The sequence below is a fragment of the Homalodisca vitripennis genome, chromosome 1 (assembly GCF_021130785.1).
Source record: "Homalodisca vitripennis isolate AUS2020 chromosome 1, UT_GWSS_2.1, whole genome shotgun sequence".
In the NCBI taxonomy this organism is placed as follows: Eukaryota; Metazoa; Arthropoda; class Insecta; order Hemiptera; family Cicadellidae; genus Homalodisca; species Homalodisca vitripennis.
In genome coordinates, this window is record NC_060207.1 from 7,672,713 (window position 1) to 7,699,949 (window position 27,237).

General features: G+C 32.4%; 1 protein-coding gene across 1 annotated transcript in view; it reads left to right on the forward strand.

The window, feature by feature from the left end:
* Positions 1–18,848, forward strand: part of LOC124356836 (probable deoxyhypusine synthase) — a 28,260-nt gene extending 9,412 nt beyond the window's left edge. Inside the window, exons 3-7 of the mRNA XM_046808081.1 lie at positions 795–1,178; positions 11,148–11,340; positions 13,594–13,697; positions 15,556–15,681; positions 18,680–18,848. Of these exons, the coding sequence (XP_046664037.1) occupies positions 795–1,178; positions 11,148–11,340; positions 13,594–13,697; positions 15,556–15,681; positions 18,680–18,787 (915 nt within the window). The 3' untranslated portion in view covers positions 18,788–18,848. The remainder of the gene's footprint in view (positions 1–794; positions 1,179–11,147; positions 11,341–13,593; positions 13,698–15,555; positions 15,682–18,679) is intronic.
* The last annotated feature ends 8,389 nt before the right edge of the window (positions 18,849–27,237 follow it).

Genomic DNA, 27,237 nt, shown 5'->3' on the forward strand with positions numbered 1-27,237 from the left:
ATCGTATGATAAATAAAAAATGTACATTTATTACTTATTTGAAACTGAGAACATTTAATTAATATTTTCTGTCTTGAAAGTAAGCCATGACACAGATTACATTATAGCGTTAATTAAAAATCACTACAATACAAGGAATAATTAAATCGTAGTATAGATTAGTTTTTTGATTCTTAATTTAATCAACAATTAGCCAATATGATATTCATGATTTTAAACAGGTACATTATTGGATTGAAATATCCTAAACTATGGTAAAATTGGAAAGAAAGACTTAAGAAGTTTTGTGTGCAATCATTCATTTACTAGTCATCTGTTTAATAAAGCCACAATGTAATCTTAGTCATGGCTGACTTTGAAGACAGAGAAAGTATTATGTTTGTTGAATGTTCAAATCATTAATAAATGTATAATATCAATTTATAATACAATTTAATCACTTTATATACAGGTGATACTTGAATTTCAGATACTGTGATATATTTTTAAGAAGAATTCCACTATTTTTATACATTGTACAGAGTCTATGATGTAAAATAACAGGGAAAATTCTTTATAACAATAATCACGTAACTTACCCAACAGTTAGAAGAGAGACATTCATATTCCAATTGAATATACACAAAATTGTTTGTTGAGAGAAAGTTCAAACCTAACAATATTTATTACATAAAAATGACAGAAGCCTAGCATTTTAGGTGACCATATCGTATGAATACACAACAGCTCTTGTCTTATTAGTATTAAAATTATAATTACTAGTCTGTTTTATACAGTATTCTTTTTGTGTCCAGTTGAAATGCAGAGACATTCCACTGAGCGAAGAACAAGAAGATTCCTTGGAAGACGACGAGTTCATTCAGAGGAAACACAGCTGTACGATATTTCTCGGATATACTTCCAACATGGTATCCTCAGGAGTCAGGGACACAATCAGGTTTTTGGCTGAACACCGTCTAGTGGATTGCATCGTCACCACGGCCGGCGGAGTTGAGGAGGATCTAATAAAGTGTTTGGCTCCGACATACATCGGAGACTTTCACCTCAGAGGAAGTTCCCTCAGAGAGAAAGGTCTGAACCGTATTGGAAACCTACTGGTACCCAATGATAACTATTGTTTATTTGAGGACTGGATCATGCCTATTCTAGACACTATGTTAGAAGAACAGAAGAAAAATGTAAGTTGTTTATTTGGAACTTGGAATAATCTAGGCAAAACATTGTTTCTTATTAGAAGTTAAATATTTACAATATTGGTAGTAAACCAACTACAGACATCACCGATATAATACCTTGAATTGGGTGGGTGGGGGGGACGAGTTGTGGGAGATAATACCAAAGATTATCAATTGTGATATTACCTAAGTCTTAAATTTTCATATCTTGGAGTAAATATTAATCCAAATACATTGACCTTTCAGACAAATCAAATTCTGTAACAGTGTGTCAATGTATATGTGAGGCATAGCGTAGTCAGTTGTTTTGTTTTTACGAATGAGGGCAAGGTTGAAATTAACTTTAAAATGTTATAACAGTTTTCTTCACGAATTTTCAGTTAAACATTCTATCATGGTTAGGTATTTTATTGTCAATTCTAATGTGAATTATATAAAAGGTTAAAGAAACAGGACCAACAATTTCCAAGCAATCCACAATTCCAGCTGAATTTTAAACTTTAATATGTAGAAGAGAAGACCTCATTGCCCTAATTTCTTATCCAATAAAGACTTGTTTCATTTCATTGTTGTGTATTTCTTTACAGATTCATACATGTGAACTCTAACAAAAAAGAAATGGTCATCTAGTCTTGTGTTGTTTATAAAAACCAATATCTATATTAAAAATATTATTTGATTTTAAATAAAATGCTTTTGTATGTATAATATGCATTACTGTTTTATTAGTAGAAAAATGGTATTTTTTATATCTTAGTTAAAAAAAATTAATCTAAGTATACACATGCCCAATTTCAATGAACTGTTTCAAATGGTCAAAGTTGTGCTGAATGACAGAAACTGCAGAATTTTAAATCAAAGTTTCTGAAAACTGCAATGGACAATTTACAGTACATGTTGTTCTACTATTACTAATATATAATTATTGTCAAGTAACTTCAAGTTTTAAGCTTATCTTATCCATATGTTAAATATCACACATATTATACATTGTTATTTTCCTCAGTTTTCTTACGTTCATATTGCAGTATTTTTTGTATCCCATGCCTTCAAATAACTTTAAATGCAATCATTTGAATGATTTTTTTCCTTAGGATACAGCTAGTTTTAATATAAAAATATTTGTGTACAATTAGCATATGATTACAATGCTCAAGAGCTAAAAGTAATCAATGAGAACATTTTTAATTACAAATATTTTCATGAATTAGTTCAGTCTTTAAATATATAACATATTCATCAGAACTGTTAGAACTGATTGAGTTAGTTAGTAACTTGCTGGTAGGCAGGAAATGGGTTGGTATTAGAACATAAACAAGAACGCCGTCATGTAATGACAAAATTGAAGGAGTACATAGTAGTGTAATAGGAAGAGTATTGAAGTCAATAGGATATTCTATTGCAAGTATTAATAGTGTATTGAAAATGTAATAGGAATTTCTAAACACTAAAATTGTCATCAACATTACAGTTTTAGACAGGGTTGATGATTAGACATTTTTTTATATTAGAACATTGGCGCAGAACAACTGAAAGGCATGTCTGTTTACCAGTGAAGTTACGAAGGCTATCTAGAAAGTAAATTACGTTTCACTCTGAAGCCGCTAGGTGCGTTTGATCTTGAAAAAGGCAAGCTTTATTTATTGGTCACATTATTTTAACAATGTATGACAAAGGTCAAAAGATTTTACATTAATAATTTTTAAACTGAAAAGTCATTTAAGCCTAAATATTCTTCAACACTGTAGATACAGATCTTCAATAATATCTTTTTATATTGCTTGAATAAGTTCAGAGGTAGAACCTGAATATTACGTGGCAAAACATTATAAAATTTAATACCCAGATACTGAAAGCTCTTCTGGGTAAAGCTGTATGTACACCAATCATTGTTTAGCCTTTGTTTATTCCTAGTGTCCTGATTATGTACATCAGTATGATCCTGAAAACTATCTATATTGCTTTTCACAAACAAAAAAAAGGTAAAATAGACATAAATGGCAGTGTAAGAACTCCAGGTTTGATAAAATGTGGTTTACAATGTTCACAGGAAGGAATATTACAAATTGTTCTGACAGCCTTTTTCTGTAAAATAAAGTCTTTTGGCGGATGGAGAGTTTCCCCATAAAGAAATGCTATAACTTAAATGACTGAAAATCTGAGCATAGTACACACTTAGCAAAACATCAACACATACATTATTTTTCAACATTCTCAACAAAAACAAACCCTTGGCCAATCGAGTAGCAACATGATCAGTATGAATAACCTATTTTAAATATTAATATCCAAACACTTGGTGGATTTAAAATGATCTATGTTATTACAAATAATAAATTTAAGATCAATAATTTTATCTTGTTTCAAACAAAGTTTGTTGGCAGCACACCAATTAACAGTTACAGAGTTGATGTCACTATAAGTTTCATGCTTACTCTACTGAAACCATAATAAGCCAACTTATGAAGTAATGTTTTGTAATTAACAACATCAAATGCTTTACTCAGGTCACAAAGTTACCTGTGCAAAGCCTTAGATTCAAAAGTGTGGATGACCTTACTAATCAAAGGATTCCATAGCGTCTACTGTGGATTTACATTTGCTAAAACCAAACTGCTGTTATATATATATCAGGGTGTATATTATGTCTGGAAACACCCAAATATATCCTTTAATAATTTAAATATAAATTTGAAACCTCTTACAATCGTGATAGAGATTGGGGCATCTACTTTTTGGAACAATGTTTTGTTATGTCACACCAACGGGGGACGTCCTGCCGAGGGTATCGTGAATATTCTTAATGGAAGCCTATACCTTGTGATACATAATTTTAAAGGTAATAGCTTACTGAATTGAATGCCACAAACCGCATCTCAAAGGAAATTATTCTATCAGAAAATAGAGCATTTTTAGTATTGAAAATTTACTGATGTTCAACAATGTAATTTTAACATGGTTCTTGCCACAAAATGTGTTACACTAATTTTTTAGCATTTTTTAAATGTTCAATTAAAATAAAATAAACAATTTATTTTTAAGCTGGTTTCATTAGTACAAATTTACCAGTTTTTATTACAATGAATAAAAACTCACTTTCTCTGATTACTTATGAATCTGTACTTGGTGTTTTCCAGTCAGCAGGAAGGTTTAAAGAGACAAAGGTCACTAGCCTATGAGAAACATTATTGTGTTATTAATCATCTGGTCTACAGGTTTCAGTTTGTTGAGCATGGAGCTTTCACTAGACAGGTCTAAGCTTGGGAATTACAAATGGACAAAGGTCATATCATTCCTGTCGAGTTAATCAGTGTCTCTGAAGCATTGCTGTCAACAAGTTATCTAATTACAGTAGTTCAGTTTTTATTTGGCATTTTAATGGAATTGTCTGAAAGAGAACGAATTACTCTGTTGATGATGCGAGGATATGGCGATCGTCAAAGATCTTATCGGGGAAGTTTGTAATTTGTTTAATGACACATTCCCAGAAAGGAATCCCATAAGTGTTTCAACAATATCAAAAACTATTGAGCGTTTTGAAATGACAGGGAGTGTACGTAATCGGCCAAAGTCGGGTAGGATACAATCTGCAAACAGATGAAGAACATGCACTAGATGTTTTTGCAAACATTTATTGAAGACCCACATACATCGCTCAGAAAAAGCTGCACAGCAACATGATATGCACCCTATGTCTGTGAGTAAGATTTTGAAAATTAATAAATACAAACCATTTAAAGTTCATTTAGTCCAACAGTTAAGTGAGGATGATTACGACAGAAGAGTTGAGTTTTGTGAACTTGTGATGCGCAAATGTGATGACAATAGAGATTTTCTGACCAACATACTATTTTCTGATGAGGCAACTTTTTCCCTAAATGGCAATGTTAACAGGCACAATTGCCGTTACTGGGCTAGTGAAAACCCACATTGGATTACTGAGTCCCATTCACAGCAACCACAAAAAACTGAACGTATGGTGTGGAATTTTAGGTAACAAAATTGTTGGACCCTTTTTCATCAATGAGAAATTTAAATGCCGAACTTTACTACAATATGCTCCAAAATGAAATAATCCCAGCTATTCAAATTGCATCAGGAGAATACTTTGATAATGTATGGTTTCAGCAGGATGGTGCTCCACCCCATTATGGGAGACAGGTAAGAGAGTATTTGGATTTAAGGTTTCCTCATAAATGGATTGGCCGAAGAGGAGAAATCGAATGGCCTCCAAGATCTCCGGATTTGTCACCAATCGATTATTTCCTATGGGGTCATTTAAAATCCAATGTTTATAGAAGAAAGCCTCATAATTTGGAAGACCTAAGAAACAGGATTATAGAGGAGATTGCTTTGATAACTGAAGAAATGTTAGGCAACTCTGTCGAATCATTTTTACACAAGATTGGCTCATTGTCAAACCGTAGAAGGAACACAGTTCGAACAATTGCTTTGACACCAAATGCAGGTAAAACGTTTGTTGTAAGACTTTTCTAACAGCATACATTATTTTTTATTTGTAATAAGAAATCAATAACATAAGTATTTCCATAATTGTACTGTAATAAAAACTGGCAAATTTGTGCTAATAGAACCAGCTTAAAATGAAATTTTTGTTTTATTTAATTGAACGTTTAAAAAAATGCTAAAAAAATTAGTGTAACCACATTTTGTGGCAAGAACCATGTTAAAATTACATTGTTGAACATCAGTAAATTTTCAATACTAAAAATGCTCTATTTTCTGATAGAATAATTCCCTTGAGAGATGCGGTTTGTGGCATTCAATTCAGTAAGCTATTACCTTTAAAAAATTATGTATCACAAGGTATAGGCTTCCATTAAGAATATTCACGATACCCTCGGCAGGACGTCCCCCGTTGGTGTGACATAACAAAACATTGTTCCAAAAAGTAGATGCCCAATCTCTATCACGATTGTAAGAGGTTTCAAATTTATATTTAAAATTATTAAAGGATATATTTGGGTGTTTCCAGACATAATATACACCCTGTATATATATATTTATATATATATATATATATATATATAGGTACAACCCTAGATAGTTTTAGAATGCTTGGAAATTCACCTTCTTTTAAATACTTGTTTATACAATAAGTTAATGGTACAGTCATATTGTGAATAATGTTTTTTTTTTTTTTTTCAGAAGATTACTAGAAAATTTATAGATGTCAACACTATCAGAAGGCTTAAACCTATAAACAATATTTAAAACTTCATCAATCGTTACTTCTTGAAAAGTAATCAATCAAATTAAGATGCAGTTTCATTAGACTTGCAAATATTGCTGGTTATTTCTTCTATAGACTGAAAGCAAAAATTGCTAAACTCATTAATTGGAGACACTTTAACATTGTTTTTCAAAGTATTTTTTGCAACAGAATCTATGATTTTCCAAGCACCTTTGCATTTATTGCTTGATCTATTTTTTTTACATTATGTGAGTACTTGGCCTTGTTGATAGCATACTAATATTCTTTCTTAGCCTTAATGTAGAGTAATCAACTTGAAAAATATGGTAAAATATTTTAAGACGTGATTGTAGAGCTAAAAATAAGAAAAAAATGTTAAATGAAGGTAGGTCCGGAAACGCTCCATTAGTGAGTAATGGCTGGCGAAAGATTTTGCTTTGTTTTCAGTTCACTTGGTGAAATTAAGTGATTCTGAAATGTTTTGTTCTTACTCTTTAACTCAAATAAGGTGGGTTTATAAGGGAAATCACCTGAAAAATCAAATAAAACCACTCTAGAGTTGTAGTGTGAACAGTTATTGAGAAAAAGTATGAAATTTGCCAAAAATCTAATAACAAAAATTCCGTCTTAAATGTTTGATGTTGAATAACATTGTTAAATGACCAATAAACAAATTGTTTTTCCTAATACAAATTGTAGAGAATTTAATTCTGAAAACAACCATATTAAGCAAAGTTAACTAAATGTGTAAAAAAGTTATGAAATTGACTCCTCACGTATTACACTACAGAGCAAACTTTTGCAGTTTTATAATAAGTTTTATGAGTATTTTATGATTGGTAACAGCTGGTGATAAACAAACATATTTTTAGTTGAAAATATTTTTTTTAAATACAATAAACATATCTACAACCGCTTTAAGTCTCACTGGAAGATTAAAGATGATGCTCAAAATGACCTCCGTTGTTCAAAATGCTCGCGTTCAGGTGTCTTCCCATCGAGTTTCGGACCCGTTCAAAAACTCTAGGTGTCTGTTTAATGGCTTCTATTCCATTAGAAATGTTTAATCGGAGTTCTTCAATGGTATCTATTGGAGAAGAGTAAAGTAATGTTTTTAAATATCCCCAAAGGTAAAATGCCAAAGGATTTAAGTCCGGTGATCTTGCTGGCGATGAAACTGGCCCACCTCTACCTATCCATTGATTTGTGAAACTCATTTAGGTGTCCACGAACAGCCAGAGAGTAGTGCACAGGTGCCCCGTCATGCATAAACCACATGTTTTGGCGCAAATGCAGAGGTACATCATCAATTAGGTTCGGTAGCTCGTCTCGTAAACAGCTCAAGTACACCACGCCATGAAGCCTGGGAGGAAGCACGAATACGATTAAATGATCTGCTAAGATTCCAGCCCTAACATTTACTGAAAACTGATGTTGTGGTCGATTAGGTTTGATAGCATGAGGATTTCTGTCTGCCTAAGTGTGGTTGTTATGGAAGTTAATGATAGCTGTTCTTGTAAAGTGAGCCTCATCGGTAAACAAAATTGTGTTTAAAAAGTTTGGATCAGCACATTTTCCCAGAAGCCATCGACAAAAAGCAACACGGGGAGCGTAGTAGTCTAGTGGCAAAAGAGTTTGGACATGATGGAAGTGGTATGGGTGTAACTGGTACTCGTGTTGTATTCTCCGAATACTAGATTAGCTGACATAGAACTGTGTTCTAATATTCTGTGTGACAATATTCTAGTGTTCTTTTCAGGATAATCAGAAATTTCATTAAGAACCAACTGTTCTAACTCAACAGTCCTACATGATCCGTCGATGCCTGCATTACTATGCTCCGAAGACTTCAAAGAAAATGTTTCAGATAGGCGTTGATGAATAGTGGCAAAAAATCTTGCGCTTGGACACCTGCGGTTAGGAAAGTTCTCTTGATACAAACGTCTTGCTGCAGTACTATTGCAGCGTCCCAAACCATACATTAAATGCATGTCTGCTAATTCAGAGTTTGAATACACATGAATATTACCTTCCATTTTTAATAAATGAAACACACAACACAAAATCACTAGTAAAATGAATGAAAATAACTGGTTAAAATACTTGGCACAAACACACAGTATCTTTACAGTTTGTTGTTTTGTTCAACAATGAGGTGACAATATCATCATCATCATCATCATCATCATCGTCAGACGTTTCCGTTCTCACGGGTCGTCGTACACAGCCTCCTCCACTTTAGTCTATCGTTCCAGGTCTCCTCTTCATCCACCTGTATTTTCTGTAGTCCCCTTCTCTCTATGTCTTTCCACACTTGGTCCTCCCATCTTCCTCTCGGTCTTCCTCTTGGTCTTCTTCCTCCTTCCTCCTTCTCCAGTGCTATTCACTCCTTCAATCTTTCTCTAGTAATTTCGTTCCTTATTCTATCTCTTCTTGTAGTCTTCTCTATCCCTCTTAAAAATCTCATTTCTGCAGCTTGCAATCTGCTTAAATCATTTTTAGTCCACGTCCACGTCTCTGCTCCATATAATAAAATTGGTTGGAAATAAGATTTATACATCAATACTTTTGATTCTTTCCCAATGTTCCAACTCCACACAATCTTCTTTACCATATTGAAAAACTTTCCACTCTTCCATATTCTGTTTCCTATCTCTTCTCTTATTGTGCCCCTATCTGTTATGATACTTCCTAAATAACAGAATTCCTTCACCTTTTCAAGTCTTTTTCCTTCAACTAACACGTCTTTGTTATTTCCATCCCTTCTCTCTACTTTCATTACTTTACATTTTTGTATGTTCATCTCTAAACCATATTTCTTCGCCACTTTTGCCCATTTGTTTAACTCTCGTTCTAACTCTTCTTCCCTATTTTCCCATATCATTATGTCATCCGCATATGCTATTGTCTTAAGTTCTTCTGCTCCTCTGTTTCCTTGTACTTCTAGAATAATTTCATCCATTATAATATTGAAAAGGAAAGGTGACAATATGCTTCCCTGCCTTTCTCTCAGTTTATCCTTTATTAGGTGACAATATATCATCTAATAATAAATGCCCAGCTGATTATTTATAATTTTAAAATATTTAAAAAGCTGTTGTTTAAATGATTAATTATTACCAGCTTTTACCAATCAGATACTCATTCCTTATTATAAAACATCGAAAGTTTGCTTTGTAGTGTAATACGTGAGGAGTCAATTTCATAACTTTTTTACACATTTAGTTAACTTTTGTTGTTGTTGTCTTATTGTTGTTTTCAGAATTAAACTCTCTACAATCTGTATTAAGAAAAACAATTTGTTTATTGGTAATTTAACAATGTTATTCGACATCAAACATTTAAGACTGTATTTTTTTATTAGATTTTTGGCAAATTTCATACTTTTTCTCAAAAGCCGTTCACACTACAACCTCTAGAGTGGTTTTATTTGATTTTTCAGGTGATTTTCCTTATAAACCAACCTTATTTGAGTTAAAGAGTAAGAACAAAACATTTCAGAATCACTTAATTTCACCAGGTGAACTGAAAACAAAGCAAAATCTTTCGCCAGCCATTACTCACTAATGGAGCGTTTCCGGACCTACCTTTATATAACATTTTTTTCTTATTTTTAGCTCTAAAATCACGTCTTAAAATATTTTACCATATTTCTGACTCACCCTGTATATATCAATTCTTTTGGGAAGTTTTACTGGCAAAACGTGCTAATTTTAATTAAGTTTAGAAATAGGTCTAAGATTACATTACATTTTTTCTTGGGAATGTACATGTCAAAATTCATTAAACAAATGTTAAAAAACTTTTCAAACTTTATTAGCTGAAATTAGTTCACTAATCTTGTGAAGATGTTCACAATTCTCATTTAAAAGAGCAGTTTTAAACCTTTTCAATTTATTCCCAACTACAACTTTGCATCTAATTTATTGTCATATAGATCCACATTTTATATCTCTAGCCAAACCAAATCGTGGTCGGAAAAAGGAAACACATCAATATCAGAAGACCACAGTGACATATCAATGTTCGTAAAAATGTTGTCAAGGCATGCGTGTCCTCTAGTAGGCTTAGAATTGGTATAGTTGAAATTAAACTGTCTGAGGATATTCTGTAGATCATTAGAACTTTGTTGGTCTCTGATCATGTCAAATTCAGAATTTACATCTCCTATCACAATATTGAAAGTTTTCCATTATGTCCCTTCAAAAAACAAACAAATCCTCCATTTATCAAGAAAAGCGAACATTGCCATAAGGAGACCTATGAACAGCTAAAATGACTAATTTAATTTTTTTTAGAAAACAAACCAGTAATTAAAAAATACATTTCTTTACACAGGTAGTTCTGTACAGAAACTGTGAGCAACCGAATTACTGACATAGCGACTCACCACCATGGATATGAGTTTCCCTGCAGTAATAATTAATTAAAATTAAGTCATCTAATTTTTCAAAATTAATTGCAACTTGCTTACCTCCAGTGTTCATTTACACCTAGGACTGTAAAGTTTTTTCATTTGAAAATTTATTTAATATACCGTAATTTTTGTGTGACTCAAACCTTGAATATTTAAACACCCAATACCAAATTTAGTGAATTATTGATGAATGTAAGCCTGTCACCTAAACCATGTAATCCATTACATTCTAAGTTATCAGCTTTAAACACAATTGAATACTCCTTACCTAACCTAAACTGTCTCAACTAGATAAGTGAATCAAATCCTCCTTGTTAATCCACCAAATATTGTTCTGCAGAAAGTGACGTGGACACCATCAAAAGTGATCGAAAGACTTGGCCTAGAGATAAAAGATCCCAGCTCTATCTACTATTGGACTGCCAGAAACCATATTCCAGTGTTCAGCCCAGCCCTGACTGACGGGAGCTTAGGAGACATGATGTTCTTTCATTCCTTCAAGAATCCTGGCCTTGTGATCGATATACTTCAAGGTACTCATTCATCGTGCTTGTCAAATTATTGAATTGTGTAGTACAATAAAGCATTTTATATGTAAGTTGTACTTTGTGAAATGCTAAATGCTGTATTCTTGCACATATTCACTGAATAAGTGTTTCTGAACATTAGTGCACAAACAAAATTAATGAATTAGTACATTAAAGTGTAATGTTTTAAGCAATATTTTTTTCTTTCATTCTCTTTTATAGATTGAAAAAATATTGTATCATGTAACTAAGAGATCTCTGAATCAAAACTCTTGACATCCTGTTGAGATAACGTATAACTAATATATTGACTAAGGTTGAGCATCATATAATTGTACATTTTATAAAAATACTGTTCATAAACATATGGATTAGCCAAGGTAACACATTGTTCCACTAGAAGAATTAACATTAGGAAACCTGACAATTCTAAATATTATAACTGACATAAATCAACATGAATTAGTTGATAGATTATAAACAAGACCTTTAATCCATAAATACAAAAATATTTAGTACTTAATCCCATTTTTGGAGGTCTGTAAGTTTTAGTGTGGCATACAGAATAGTACTAACCGTATCATACAGTAATGTCTTTATTGTGTACACTAGAAGCCAAGAAAAGCGTCGCAGATGTGTAGGAATGCGTAAATGTATTCATTCACTTATTACTGTCAGGAAGCAAACTGGAATATGTGACGTTTCAATAATAAATCAATAACCAATGTTATTCTTCTCTCATTTCATCTGATGATTTAAGTATTACATATATATATATATATATATATATATATATATATATATATATATATATATACTTATATATATATAATTATATATATATAATTTATATATATATATATATTCACAGCTCTGAGAAGCCTACTTTTGTCAAAAGAAAACTAATTTAGGTTTTTAAATGTAAAGGTTAAACTACAATGTCTCTTATATCTTTAATGCTACCAGTTACATGATTCTTTGGACGCAATTTAGTAAGCTTTAATGTGTATCACCACTGTTGGTTCAAGTGAATTATATTTCCGACACAATTGTTGAGTTTGCCTTGTTGCCACTATCCAGGTAAAACCACAAATAGAAATATTTGTGGCCATTGTAATTTACTTTGTTCTTAGTATGTTTCGTTCCATACTTGATTTTGCTTTGTTTTCTGATCAAGAATATATATCACAGATTAGAGAAGCCTACTTCTGTCAAAAGTGAAGTAAGATGGGTTTTATCTCAGTCTTTACTTATTCAGAAAAAGTGAGATAGTAACGTTGTCTTTTAGATCTAATACTTAATATCTGATAAAAATGTACAGTTATAAATGCATTAACAATGACACTACGCATTTGTTTCTTTATAAACTAAAAAATAATGTTAATATTTTAGAACATTTAGAGCTTGAATTGGTATGTTAATTCAAAAGAATAGTCTACCGAAATTTCATCTAGCTGAGTTCTTGTCAACTGCTTCAAAGCGAGTCTTCAGAATGAAATTCTAACCATCTTATGTTTTAGGGCATTTTGTAAGGTAAATGGGTAAACTTACCTAATCGCTGAAATCTAAAACAGCGTTAACGATATTTATTATTCTTTAGAGAATTGACCCACTGTAAATATAAACAAATTGAAAATAATAAACAATGTTTACTCAAACCAGTTGACATTTAATTAATATTTCACAACTTTAGATACCAAGGTGGGATTTTTTGCTGCTATAAAGACCAGTGGGGTGTAGCCTGGGTCACTGTCCCTGGGTCATCCCAGGGACTGTAAAAATGTCCATGTAAAATTTCACTACACTCAGTTAAATAGTTTATGGGTGATAGCGAAAGAAACAAATACAAGCACTTTTACATTTATAATATTATTAGGATAGTGTTGTATTATAGACACTTTTACTTTGAATAATAGGATGAAAAAATTATATGCATATATCTTTTCAAACACTGTACTTATAATGTGTTTATAAAACGTTTGTATTTTCCCTATTTTCACCCTAGTCTTCTTCAGTACACAGTAATTTTTTTTTAAATTTTGGTTGTTACACCCTTAAAGGGTAAACACCTATCATTAAGGGGCTTTGTTATTGAAAGAATCAAATCTAATCAAATAAATAACTTTGCTTCATAATAAATAAAAGTTAAAATTTTTAGTTTATAAATATAACTCCATACCACTGTATGTTATTTTGATCAAAATGGTTTTCCTTCTAAAATTTATTTTTTTGAACAGTATTTATTTATATATGTTTCAGATCTTCGCCGACTGAATACCATGGCAATGAAAGCCGTACATTCTGGACTGGTGGTACTTGGAGGTGGTGTCATCAAACACCATATTTGTAATGCTAATCTCATGGTAAGAGCATGGTAACATGGGTATTGTATGATATGGAGCTTGTATATGAAATGACAGGTATAAAATATGTATAAGCAAGAAGGAAACCCTTATATGTGCTTGGTGTTTATAGACCTCCCTCTGCCTCTCTTGAGGGTACTCTCGTGCAGATTGTTTGTGTATTAGATGAAATTCCAAACAACTGTAGAATCTGTATTCTAGGTGACCTAAGTATGTAGGTATTACATCTTGACATAGTAAAAAGAAAACACTGCAGTAATTGGAATGCTTGCCACTTTCAAAATCACAAGGATTCCTCTGCCACCACTTCAATAGATAGTATGCACCAATTTGCACTTGGATAAAGTTGACGTCAGTGTTGTTCATACCTCGCTCTCAGTTCTCACTGGACAGCTCTGCAACCTGGAAGCAAATCGTGAAATAGAAAAGCCTGCTTACATGACTAACCTTGATAGTCTCAAATCTGTCAAGTTTGGTTGTCTTGAATTACTGGGAAAGAGTACATTCAGCACCTACAGTAGAAGAGACATACTCAGTATTCATACTTGCAACAGCAAGTCAAGCAAAAAATCAAGCTATTAAAAAGCTGTACAACATTGAAGTAGATGAACTGTGAAAAGACCATGAAAACTAATGAAAAATACATTCTCAGCAAAAATGGAGAAAACAAAAATGTAGCCTTTCAAAAGAAGAAAGAGTATGATATGAAGCAAGAATTTAGACAAAGTATTTTTGAGGCAAGTAAGGCTGTATTGGAGATTATTAGTAGTGAAAAAAATCAAGGAGAAAGGACTCAGCGACAATCTGGCAGTTGAACACCAACAGTACTACAGTTCATGTTAAAGAAAGCTCAGAATATTTTAATAAGTTTTTTTGACAATATTGGAAGATACTTCGATCAATAAAAATTCTCCCAGAACGTCAGTGATTGAAGAGCCTGAAGAGATTGTTATGATCCACAACACTCAATGAGTTCCAATTAGTAACATCATAAGAGATACTGAAACTAATTTCTTCAATGAAACCGAACCCATCATTGGAGTAGATAAGATAAATTCTAAAATACTGAAGTTCTACAGACATAAAGTTAGTATACCAATTATCAGTATTATAAATACATCCGTAGCTAATTGTATTTTTTCCTGAAGAACTTAAAACCTCTAAAGTTTACCCGCTACACAAACTAGGAAGTACAGAATAAAAAGGAAGTACAGAATTTCAGACCTATCTCTTTGATTCTTACAGTTTCGAGTCGTAGAAAAGGGTATACTGACATTTCTCATACAGCATCTGGAGATAAATCACAATCTACTTTAAAGACTATATGATCAACCACTAGTGCCCTCTCAGATATGGTCTAACACATGTTCATGTGGCAAATGGAAAGATCTGTTTAAAGCCTGGAAGAAGTTTAACATTATCACTAATTTTTAACATTGTCATAATTTATTATCATAATACATTATCATAATATACATAATCATAAATACATTATCATAATTTAACAACATTTAAATAATATGTTGACACTATCTCTGTTCTTAATGAACATGAAAATAAATAATATTGTCCATTGTCTATTAAATTGATTTGAACATTACTTTCTTCCAAATGAGAATATAAAGTTCTAAAAATTTAATTTATTTTATATTTTAAAATAGTGTACATAATTAATAAATGCAAGAGTTAAAATGATTTACACTCTGTGCTTGATAGTGGTGTGTAATATATTTGATATAATAGAAATTTGTTAAACAACTGACATAATTAAGTCCTTAACAAATATGGTGATTTTATAAATTAATGTATAAAAAATATGTCTTTGAAATAGTTTTGGAATTTTTGGTAATGTTTTCAGAGAAATGGTGCAGATTACGCTGTATTTATCAACACTGCATCAGAATTTGATGGTAGTGATAGCGGAGCTAGACCCGATGAGGCTGTTTCATGGGGAAAGATAAAGAAAACTGCAAATCCAGTAAAGGTTTGTGTTGTTCACTTTTGTATAACAATTGTATGTAAAACTATTTTGTTGGAGTAACGGCTATTAAAAGTTTTTGGATGTGGATAATTCTTTGCTTATAGTTTGTTACTAACAATGGAAGGAAGGTTTGAAAGGATAATAGAATTTATGACATTTGCAATCGTTATATGTTTCAAAATGTATAACACTACTGTTCAAGGATAGAAATATATCCACTTTGTCATGTGTAAGAAATGTAATACATAAAATAGTACTTAAAACCTACAACGTGCGGCAATAGACTGCCAATAACATTTTTTTTTAACTACACTTGACTACAGATTGAAGTCTAGACAGGGGAAAATGAACTCCCTTTTCAGGATGTGTGTGTAGTAAGAGATAAGGACGTCTTTAAGACAACAGTCTTTAACATACAACTTGTATGTTATCGTTAGAAAACATACAAGAGCCAATATCTAAATTTGCAATCGAACCATAAAAAGTCTGTCAAAGATGGAGCCACATTGTTTGATAGAGCAAAGAGCTTGTGCTCAGGCAAAGTTGGGTTAGATAAAAAACATAACATTGTGTCTTATAAGAATTGGATACACTCATTCTGTCATAAATAAGTGCAAAAGAAACAATGAAAAACTTTTAGACAGAAAATGAAAGAAAGAAAAATTCTCTTACATGTCAATCCCTTATGTGCTGAAATTATCTGAGAAAGTTAGAAGAATAGGAAGAAAATATAATATTAGAACATCTTTTAGAACACAAAACACTCTTAGGCTAATTCTTCAAAAACCAAACCTAAAGAAAGGCACACAGCACTCACAAAACTGTGTTTAAAGTATAACACATTCTTGTAATAGAAAATACATAGTATTTTTCCAGTTAAATTAAAACAAGCAAAAATAATACCAATACATAAAAAAGACGATAAAAAGGACGTTTGTAATTATCGACCGATATCTGTCCTACCAACAATATCTAAAATATATGAAAAAGCAGTATATTTACAATTAACAGAATTTTTAGAAACATTTAATTTATTTGATAAAGGCCAACATGGATTTAGATCCGGTAGGTCAGTTGTGAGTGCTGCTGTGTCATTTATCGAAACAATTATAGTCAGTTGATAAAGGAAAACATACGATTGGGGTCTTCATGGATATCTCAAAAGCTTTTGATAGTGTTAAACACTCTAAGCTCATAGAAAAATTAAAAACCTTAGGAGTAGCAAACAGCGCTCTTAAATGGTTTCGGTCTTACCTCTCTGACAGATCTCAATATGTAGAGATAACACACTTATCAAAACAGAACAAAATTATTAAAGCCTCTTCTCATTGTAATGCTCTAAGGTTTGGTGTACCCCAAGGGTCTATTTTAGGACCACTACTGTTCCTGTGTTACCTGGGTGGCATAGATAAGGTTTAGGCACATGAGCCAAATAGTGAACTGTGCCTATATGCCGATGATGCAAATCTAGCTATGTCATCAAGATCTCTAGAAGAATTAGAAATTCATACTTTTATTGAATTAGAAAATATTGGCAATTATTTAAAAAACCACAATTTAATATTAAATTCAAAAAAGACAAACTTTGTAAAATTCAAAACACCGCAAAATAGAACGTTGAAGGGACCTACAATAGTCTGTGATTCATTCGAAATTGAACAGAAAAACAGCACAAATTTTTTAGGTTTAACAATAGATCACCATCTGAATTGGGATGAACACATTCATAAGCTTTTAATTAAAATAAATTCTGGGGTCTATGCATTACGGAGAATGAGTTACTACAGTGACCTAAAAACTTTGAAAAATTTATATTTCGCTTATGTTCATTCTCATATCTCTTTTTGCATAGTCCTTTATGGTTCAACTAAACAAATAAATATGGAAAATATATTAAAACAACAAAAAAAGGCAATACGGATAATGCTGAAGCTGAAATATAATGATTCAGCTAAAGAATATTTTAAACATTTAAACATTTTTACTGTTTATGGACAATATATTTTTGAATCAATCCTTCTAGCAAAAAATCAACAATTAAATTTAAATTCTAAGACACCCAGTCACCATTACAACACTAGAGCAAAACACGAGATTATTCCAAACCATAAGTTGAAGTTTTTTGAAAAAAAAAAACCTACATACATGGGGAACAAATTTTTAAAATACATCCCACAAAACATAAAAACTGAAAGTGGCTCTAAGTTCAAAAAAATCTAAAAGAGTACCTGATCAACAAAGCCCTCTATTCCATTGAGGAACTATCCACCTCTCTTTATAGTTTCCAAGATGCTTGCAATTAAGTACTAACTGTACTTAACATTGTAAATATTATTTAGGTAGTATCTAGAACTTTGACACTATTCATTGTATCACATGTGCATAAAAATGAATAAAGAATTTTGAATTGAATTAATTGAATTGAATAGGTGAGACAAAAAGACCACCAAGTGTGAAAATTAAAGAATACAAAGAAAATACATAAAAAGAGCTAGTGTAAAACTCTAAAATTGCTCAACATTGCTGATCTAAAAATCGTCAAATGAAATAGGATGAAACCAAATGATACACCACAAGGAGAATTTCTTCAAACATACTTATTAAGGTCTCATACTTAAAATCAGCAGACCAAGCATTAAGTCAACCTTTGATATTTTAACAACCAACAAAATTCATACACACTCCATAACACCATTGTAGGGTTTAAGTACTTTTTTACGTAAAGAATGCTGTGGATGTAAACTTTATTAAAGTTTAGGACATTGTAGTAATTTCTGTGATGATTCATGCATTCAAAGCATAAATGTTGGACCAGTTACATACAGCAAATAGTTATTTAGCACTCTAAGGGGTAACAATCTATTCTACACCTTGTGGGGTATTTTGATGTGACTCGTTAAGAGTTAATTTATATACCATCGTACATCAAGTTTAGTTGTGTTCATAATAAAATCTAATATTTGATATAAAATACTTATTGAAGACTGCATGTAATTTTTAGATCTACGCAGAAGCTACTCTTGTGTTCCCATTGTTGGTAGGAGAAACTTTTGCTGCCTATCACCACAACAAAAAGATATTTGATACATCAGGATTGGAAAGTAACTGAACAATGGCTGTGAAACATAAAATTAAGGTGTTATTTGTATTATTAAAGATGTTTAAAAATATGTTTTTTCTATTTTCCTTCTGACTACATATTCATATTTATGATTTGTTTCCCTTTATTAAATGAAGGTTCACGGTGATCACAATTGACAATTTATGTTGCAAAACAGTTAAATTATACGTAGATTTTGTACGTAATAGTCCTTACAGCTCAGTCGGAAGAAGTAGGTAGATTTTGTAACAACTGAAGTATTAATATGGTTTATTTTAGAGGTACAGGATTACACATGGGTTTGTCACATTCCTCTTAACTTGTGTGGTCGTGTGACATGGTCTTGTGACTGAAGAGAAGCATTGTTTTATATTGGAGTGTACACACTAGTGCAACTTGTAGCATGGCACAAGCTGTTAATGAAGTGCTTCAGCGTATTGTAAATACTTGCATTGAGCTAATGGTTATAAGAATAAGTAGTACTTTGTGTTGTTGGAGACAAAATTTTAAAGATTTCTTATTTGAATGACTTTTAGATCAGTTGAGGCCTTCACTGGTGGATGATCAGAACCATCGTTTTGTAGAGCTTCGTTTGTTACTCGATCATCAAACAATGATAGAGCCACGAGTGTTTCAGAGATATACCACAGGTGATCTTTTATTTTGGCTAAAGCTTTCTCTACTACAGTGTTGTTAACAGGTTTGAAAGCTGTCAAATCTTTTAAGAGTTGCAGATCATTCAATGGAGTGCAAGCAGGTGAATGCACTTGGAACCAGTTCTTAATGTAAATAGCTGCAGAAAAAAATACAAGTGTCTCGAGTACCAGTCAGCTCTCTTTTAGTCTGTTGAAATTGACTGCGAAAGAGGTAAATTTTCAACGCATAAATGGTCTTGGCCATCCACCTAGCTCTGTGTACACCACCAGGTGCTTTGAATGACAATTTTTTTTCAAGCGTTCCTCCTAGGAAAATGATAGACAGCTCCAGGAGTTCCTTGTAACCATCCCTAGGTTGGGATTCTTGCAGCTGATCTTTACTAAATTGAATAAATTGTTCAGCAACCCTTTTACAACATAATTAGCCAAAGTGTTCGTAATGGTAGGTTCATATTGCTGGGAATTGATTTGTGGTCAGAATTTCTTGAATCTCTTGAACAATAAAATGTATGGCCCTGTTGATGGTCCAACAACCCCTTAAACGAGAACTGCTTCTAACAATTTCTAAAATGTGGTGGTGATATGGCAACCACAAAATATCCTTTTTCATCCTCTGTTTTCACACACATGCTCCATTGCGATGTTCTGTGTTTATAGCAGTTCTGTCAAAACTCTTACACTTAATTTGATAGACTATTTCCCATGATGAAATTGTTTCATAAACACCAGTAGCTGTTAATTATCCCGTACCTGACTCAATCTTTGGAACCCCCAGGAGTTGATCAGTACTTTGTCCAGATACAAAAGTATTAAAAGTCGATCCACAACCTCTAGTCCAGTATTTACAGTAATTCTCACACAATAAACACAACTAAATCACTCAACTTCACTGTTTGTACTCAACTGGCAGTGACACTGCAGCAAGTGTGTGGAGTAGGAGGTAGCAAGTTACAACGTGAACAGGGCAAGCAGTGACAAGCTCCTCTCAGTCGTACACATACACACACACACATACAATACAAAACTATTGTTTTCATTGTTTGGAAACTATTATTGTGCTCTTATTTCTTTATTAATGAATATTTGTATATACTTAAGAATTACAAAAATAAAAAATATGTACTTTAAAAGATTTAGACAAATTCGACTTTTTGTAATATAATTAGTCATTTTTTTAAAGTTTGAACTAGGGTAGCAACCCTAAAAATTGTTCTAAAATCTGAAATTTTTTGTAAAATGATTATTTTATGTCACAGAACGAAATGAGAGGGTACCCCTAGTGAAATTTGAGTTCTAATCACTGCACCTGCGCTTGGTCTGGAGTTAAGTTCCAGGCATGTTTGTCAGACTAGACAAGAATGGCGAGCATGTAACGTGACACAGAGTCTGTTCTGTTTAATCATAAGAGATCACAAATAGTAAATAAAATACATTTGCGTTATAAAATGACTTCACTGCATTAAGCCTATTACTTATAATATATATATATATATATATATATATATATATATATATATATATATCACTTGTAGAAACAATAAATAGTCATGTATTTTATTCTTTATCAAATACAGTACAAATAATACTTTAGTTTCAGGAAAAATAACCCAATCATTGTTATCAGTAGCGTAATTGAGGCAATTTATATTGTTGTAGTTAATTGTCAATATTGTATCAATGAATCCAGCATCTCATAAAGCACTGAAATACGTGTCTATTTGTAGCAATTGCTGACATGAAAGATAAATTCGTTTATGGATGAAAATTTATAAAATAATAGACCTAATTATAAGGGTAATGTATAAAACTGTCTTATTAAACAACAAATTTGAACTGGAGCCTCCTCAGCAATGGTAATAATATATTGGATATATACAACAAGCATTTTCCGCCATCTGTCTTCTACAAGTACAGTGGATGTATGTAGTTCACATTAATTTATAAAAATACTGTCCTTCCACAGCTAGCAGTTCCAACGGCTCCCACTAGAGGCTGCTTAAATCAGTGGTCACATGGGGCAACAGTACACTGCTTAACACTTGGCCTGTATAGTGGCTTCATTTTCTATCCATTGTAAGTGGGAGAGGTGTCAAATTGAAGACAAAAATCATCCGAGTTTCATTTGCAAGGTACATTCTTTTTGTTATAAAACCAGTTTTGAATTATAAGCATCCAAACTTGTTCAGCTCTCAACCGTAACTGGTTACAAATATAAAAAAAAAATGCACAAAGTGGTTATTTTTTATTTGGTATCTCTTCCAAACTTATTGGTTGACAAATAAAGCAACTGAATGGGTTTGCGCAAAGCATTACATGAAACTTCAAGAGCAGAATTTTAACCCTCTCTGAAACCTCTAACAGGAGTAAAATAGGATTACTTATTTTTTGTATTAGCCAAGGACAGTTCAGATTCTCTTCTGTTTGAGCCCAAACCACTTTATTGTAAACAAACTTTCTAAAGAAAATATTTAATTTCCAATGAGGATAATAAAATGTTATATTGCAATGCTTATCTTGCATTTAGTAAAAATTCTTCAGTAATCTGCTTGAGTTTGATAGATTTAGGCATGATAGCCAAAAATATTTTGAACATTTTTAACAACTTTCCAGGGAAATACTGCTGGACCCTTGGTTCTCCCATTTAAATCTTGTAAATGTCACTGTGCCCTCTAAGCCCAAAATTTATGCTTTTTTGATGAGCTCAGTCCGAAACTGACTTACACTAATAATTTGTATAAGATAATTTCATATAAAAGTTCTACTGAATGATGAACACTGCTACCTTTTTATTACTACAACCTGTAATCTCAACAGGGGAGAATTATGATCTCTTACTCTACTACGGCTTAATATATAAGCTCTCATCTGTCTGACAGAGATTATGGGTTCATTCTCAAAGCCCATGGGGATTCTTTATAATAGTTCGATTTAATCATTATATTTCGAAAGCATTTTATCAAAAATGCCGTGGTTTGAGATATGTATGTAGAAGTTAAGAAACTATTTATGTTTCAGTGCTATCATAAAAGGTGTGAAATTTCCTTTTATGAATATGATGAGGCCATGATACTGAACTAAAGTAAATCAAAAAATCACAATCAATGACACCGATGATCAGTTGATGTATCCTTGCTCTGTGAGGACCAAGTCTTTCACTTTAATACTTCCTGTCTACTGTAGTGTTCACAAGGAGCTAAACTAACAATATGAACTAACAATTTAGTCCATTCAGTGGCGTAACTAAAGAGGGAGATGATGGGGAATAGACCCCCCCCCCAATAAAACTCCATAAAATTTAAAAAATCACATGTATAACATAAACTCAACCTACTTTTTACAGTAGTTACGTATTTTACTTTGAATTAACATTATCTCATTTATTCATATTATTTTATATTATTCAGATTTATTCCATATTCCCCTGTGCAGTGTGCTCTTAAATCAAGTTCACCCCCTCCCCCCCAGTCCAAGTTCTAGTTACACCACTGGGTCTATTTACTTCAAGGAAAAAAAACATTTCTGTGACATTCAATATCAATTTATTATAAAAAGTCTTTATACAAAATTAAAACAATTCATGTCTTTGACATGATGGGTCAAACATACATCTATACTTACAAATATAAAGTATCTTCCTAATTAATAATATGTACATATTAATACTAGAAGTGGCCTGAGCCTCATTATGCATTGTAAAAAACAAATAATAAAATAAATTATCACTGGTATAATAACTATTTGACCATTAAAATTAGGCAATATTGAAATACAACCTGTTAATTAATAGGTTTTAAAATAAAACATTTTTTTATTAGGAACAGAGTATGCGATAACACTGAAAGGATAACAGGACTAGAAAAATTATATATTTAAAATTAAAATGACATTTAGAGTCCCATCTGCAAACTGTAGTGTGTGTATCTTCTGTTTCAGTGTAAATTGTTGTATTGTGATGTTGAATTTGTGCGTCTCCTGACTTGGTGCTGGATTTAAGGAATGTTGGTTTTTAACATACATCTGTTATATTATTAACTTTGACTTTGAAGTGTTCATCATCAAGTGTTCCAATTGTTTACTTTTTGCGTGTAACCTTATACTTCAGGATTTAACCTTTTGGTGCCAAGGTCAGATTAATCAGATGTTGGCTGTACTGCTAAAAAATGCCGACATCCGTTTGATCTGAGTACCACTTTTATTTTTACCCAGCACAACACAAAATATTATTTTCAGAGCTGAAATCTGGTAATATTCTTCCCAAGATATGGATTTTCATGAATAACTATCTGAATTCAACTTCTGTTAAAAACTTGTTTCTGTTATTTGCAAAATTTTAAAGATCTTTACTAAAACAACACTTGCATTTACAAAGTACGAATACACCAAACCACATGCAAGGCTTTGACAAATGTTCAAATCTAGACTATTTATTCATTTTATAGAGATGTCCTTCGGCCAGATACACAGACAACCTTACAAAAAAAACTGTGTCAAACTACTGAGAGATAATCTTAAATGATGCTAGCCAAATTCCTTGGTTATACATGAACCATAATATAATTTTTTCATATCTAGATATGAAGTTTAATACAAAATTAAAATCTAAAGATGAAATCTATCTCTAGATATCTTGCCACGAGATGCATCATGTGTCGTCGTCACCAAACAAATGTGTGAGTGTGATTAATTAGACTACATGTCTTAATATGTTACATATTAAAATCTCATTTGTAGTGTGTGATTACAAATTGATTTATTCTGCTACTTTCTCGTTCCTATCATGGTTACTCTTAAGACCAAAGTAAAAAAATTCGCTAATGCTCAGCCAAATACTCCGGAGTGACATGCACCACATCAAACTGCATAGATATGAAGCTTCATGCAAAATTTCAAGTCTCTAGGTCAGTTTGTTTCGAAATATCATGTGGACAGAGACAGGCAGAAATGAAACTTTTTCCATTTCTAACCCCTTGAGAGATAATAGGCAAATACTCAGCCAATATTAGCCAGACCTGAATTAACAGCTATTGTACATAAATTCTTGAAGAGAATCTGCTGTGTATAGAACTACAGTGCCTAGAAGTTCTGAATAAAAATATTAGGTAATTTTTATACGTAAATGTTTTAATATAAATTAATTTGTGGTCAAAACTGAAAGTTTTAACCTGTTCATTCAAAATTATGCATACTTTTTTCTCAATTTTATCCTATTTTTGAGTCCAAAGCAAAAAATTTCAATTGTTAGTAAAATTCTCTATGTGGTCATCATTTTTGCAAGAATAAGATAGACTATTGATGTTTTATTCATGTAATAAATATAGTTAGAAAAACAAATCCAATATTAATAAATTACTGTACAGAATAAAGGATAGATAATTTAGTAGAACATAGCACAAATACCCCAAGGTGCTGGCACTTCTGGGCAGTGAGCTTCAAAAAAATCAGTGTTGCACAAAAAGGGTTTAACATGTGATGTAGAAAGCAGGTTACAGTTCTTGTTACAACACGTAACAATAGCAAATGCTTTTAATCCTTTATCCTTTCAAATTATCCATCAATAATGAATTTTAAACCACAAATACCTTTTGTGTCCAACAAACAGTCATAAATAACAAATAATGTGTAATTGTGTTGTAATTTGTTTACAGCTAGTGTACAAATTTGGAGAGCTATTTATTGTGAGTTGTAAAAATAAGTGATTCTTATATCATACATTTTCAATTAAGTATTTTTCTTATAGAATATCTTCATTTAAAGTTGATACAGTGCAATTAAACCACATGTTTTACTAAATCTTTAGATTTTTTTACAATGGCAATTTTCATACCGTAATTGTACCTACAACAATAACATCAATTTACATGGTAAAAGTTGTAAGGTATTTTGTTGCTTAACATTTTAAAAATAATGATTAAAATTCCATTACATAAACGTAACAACTGCCAAATTCATACAGAACATTTTAAGTTGCGTACAAATATTGTAGTTTTATTTTCCTTTTAAACACATTAAATCTAAGAATATTGAGAATTTAGTGCTTTTCATTGCTTAAAATTAATACAGAATTATTCAAAAATATTAGGATATTAAACCTTACTATTCTAATAACTTGACATTTTTGTACATATGTATCCTTGAAATATACCATTGCATCTATTTAGATCATTCACTATCATATAAAATTCAAGGCAGCTTTCCCAAAAAGAAAAATCTACTACGATACCTGTCGTTTTATATGTAATACTCGCCTTCGGCTCGCTGGGGGCTACGCCCCCAGGCCCCCATGATGTACACTTGCAAATTCGGGGATGAGCGGGTTAAAATTTACGCCTGTAAATTCGGGGATAAGAGAGATTTGTTGATTGGTAATATTCGGACTTGAGGCAATGCTAGGAAAATTCCCTGAGGGGGTTTTAATGTTAACTTGGGGTTAAGACATCAGGGGGTTATCTGGTCATACTAGGAACTTCCCAAGGGGGGTTAAGAGATTTGGTGAGTGGTAAAATTCGACATGAGATCATGCCAGGAAATTCCCTGGTGGGGGGTTTAAAGTTACCAGGGGGGTTAACACATCAGGGCGTTTAATTACTCAGGAGGTTATCTGAGGCCCCCTTTCGGGTATTAGCCAAATTCGGGGATAAGAATGATTTTGGTGATAGGTAAAATTCGGACATTATGTCATACCAGGAAATTCCCAGGGGGAGGTTGTAACGTTACCGGGGGTTAAGGCATCAAGGGTGATCTGGTCATAACAGGAACTTCCCAAGGGGGGTGAAGAGATTTTGGTAAATTGGTAAAATTCGGACGTGAGGTCATGCCAGGAAATTGCCTGGGGGGGGTATAATGTTACCGGGGGAGTTAACACATCAGGAGGTTTAATTTACTCAGGAGGTTTATCTGGTCCATACCATGAAGTCGCCGGAGGGGGGGTAAATGTTACCGGGGAATAATGACACACGTGTGCCAATTTTTATAGGGTTGCTCAGGAGTTAATATAGCCATGCCAGGAAATTCCCAGAGGGTAATGTTACCGGGGAAATGTTATGTCCGAGCTTAAGATTACTAGTTTGGGGAGTGAAAAATTGACCAACTTTATCTACTTTTCCAGATTAATTCAAACTTTTGACTTCAAAGGCATTTTGTGGCTTAACCGTTAGAGATACGACGACAAAAAGTGACTGGAACTTTCTTGTCGGAAATTCGATTATGCCATCAGATTTAAGCTACGACCTATAATTTAGGCAGTACAGAGCTTAGGACAAAAGGCCTGCACTGGGCAGTTTAAAAATATCACGTAAAACTTAAAAAATCAATACTTTAAAACGCGTTATGCAGCCAAACCGTTGAGGATAGGGCAAAATGTTACTGAACATTTTTTGTAGATCACGCAATTTCTTAAATCCTTTTAAAAATTTGTTTTTGAGCTACGACACCAACCGTTTAGCCGCTATCGAGCCCGAAAGGTAAATTTTTAGGTGAAAATTTCCAAATATTTTCACTTAATCAACGTTTTGCGGCCAAACCAATGGAGATAGAGTAAAGAGTTACTGGCACATTTTTTGTAGATTACTCATTTCCTAACTCCAACGTCTGTCTTATTTCGACCTCCGTCCAATGGTTTCGCCGCTATCGAGCCCGAAAACAAAAGTTTCACGTAAAAATTACAAAACAATTGCACAAATCAGGTTTATTTTCGGCCGAACCACTGGAGATACAGCAAAAAGTTACTGGACCTTTTCTGTAGATCGCCGCAATTTGCTAATTTGATGGGTCAATCAGATTTGAGCTACGACCTACGGTTCGGGC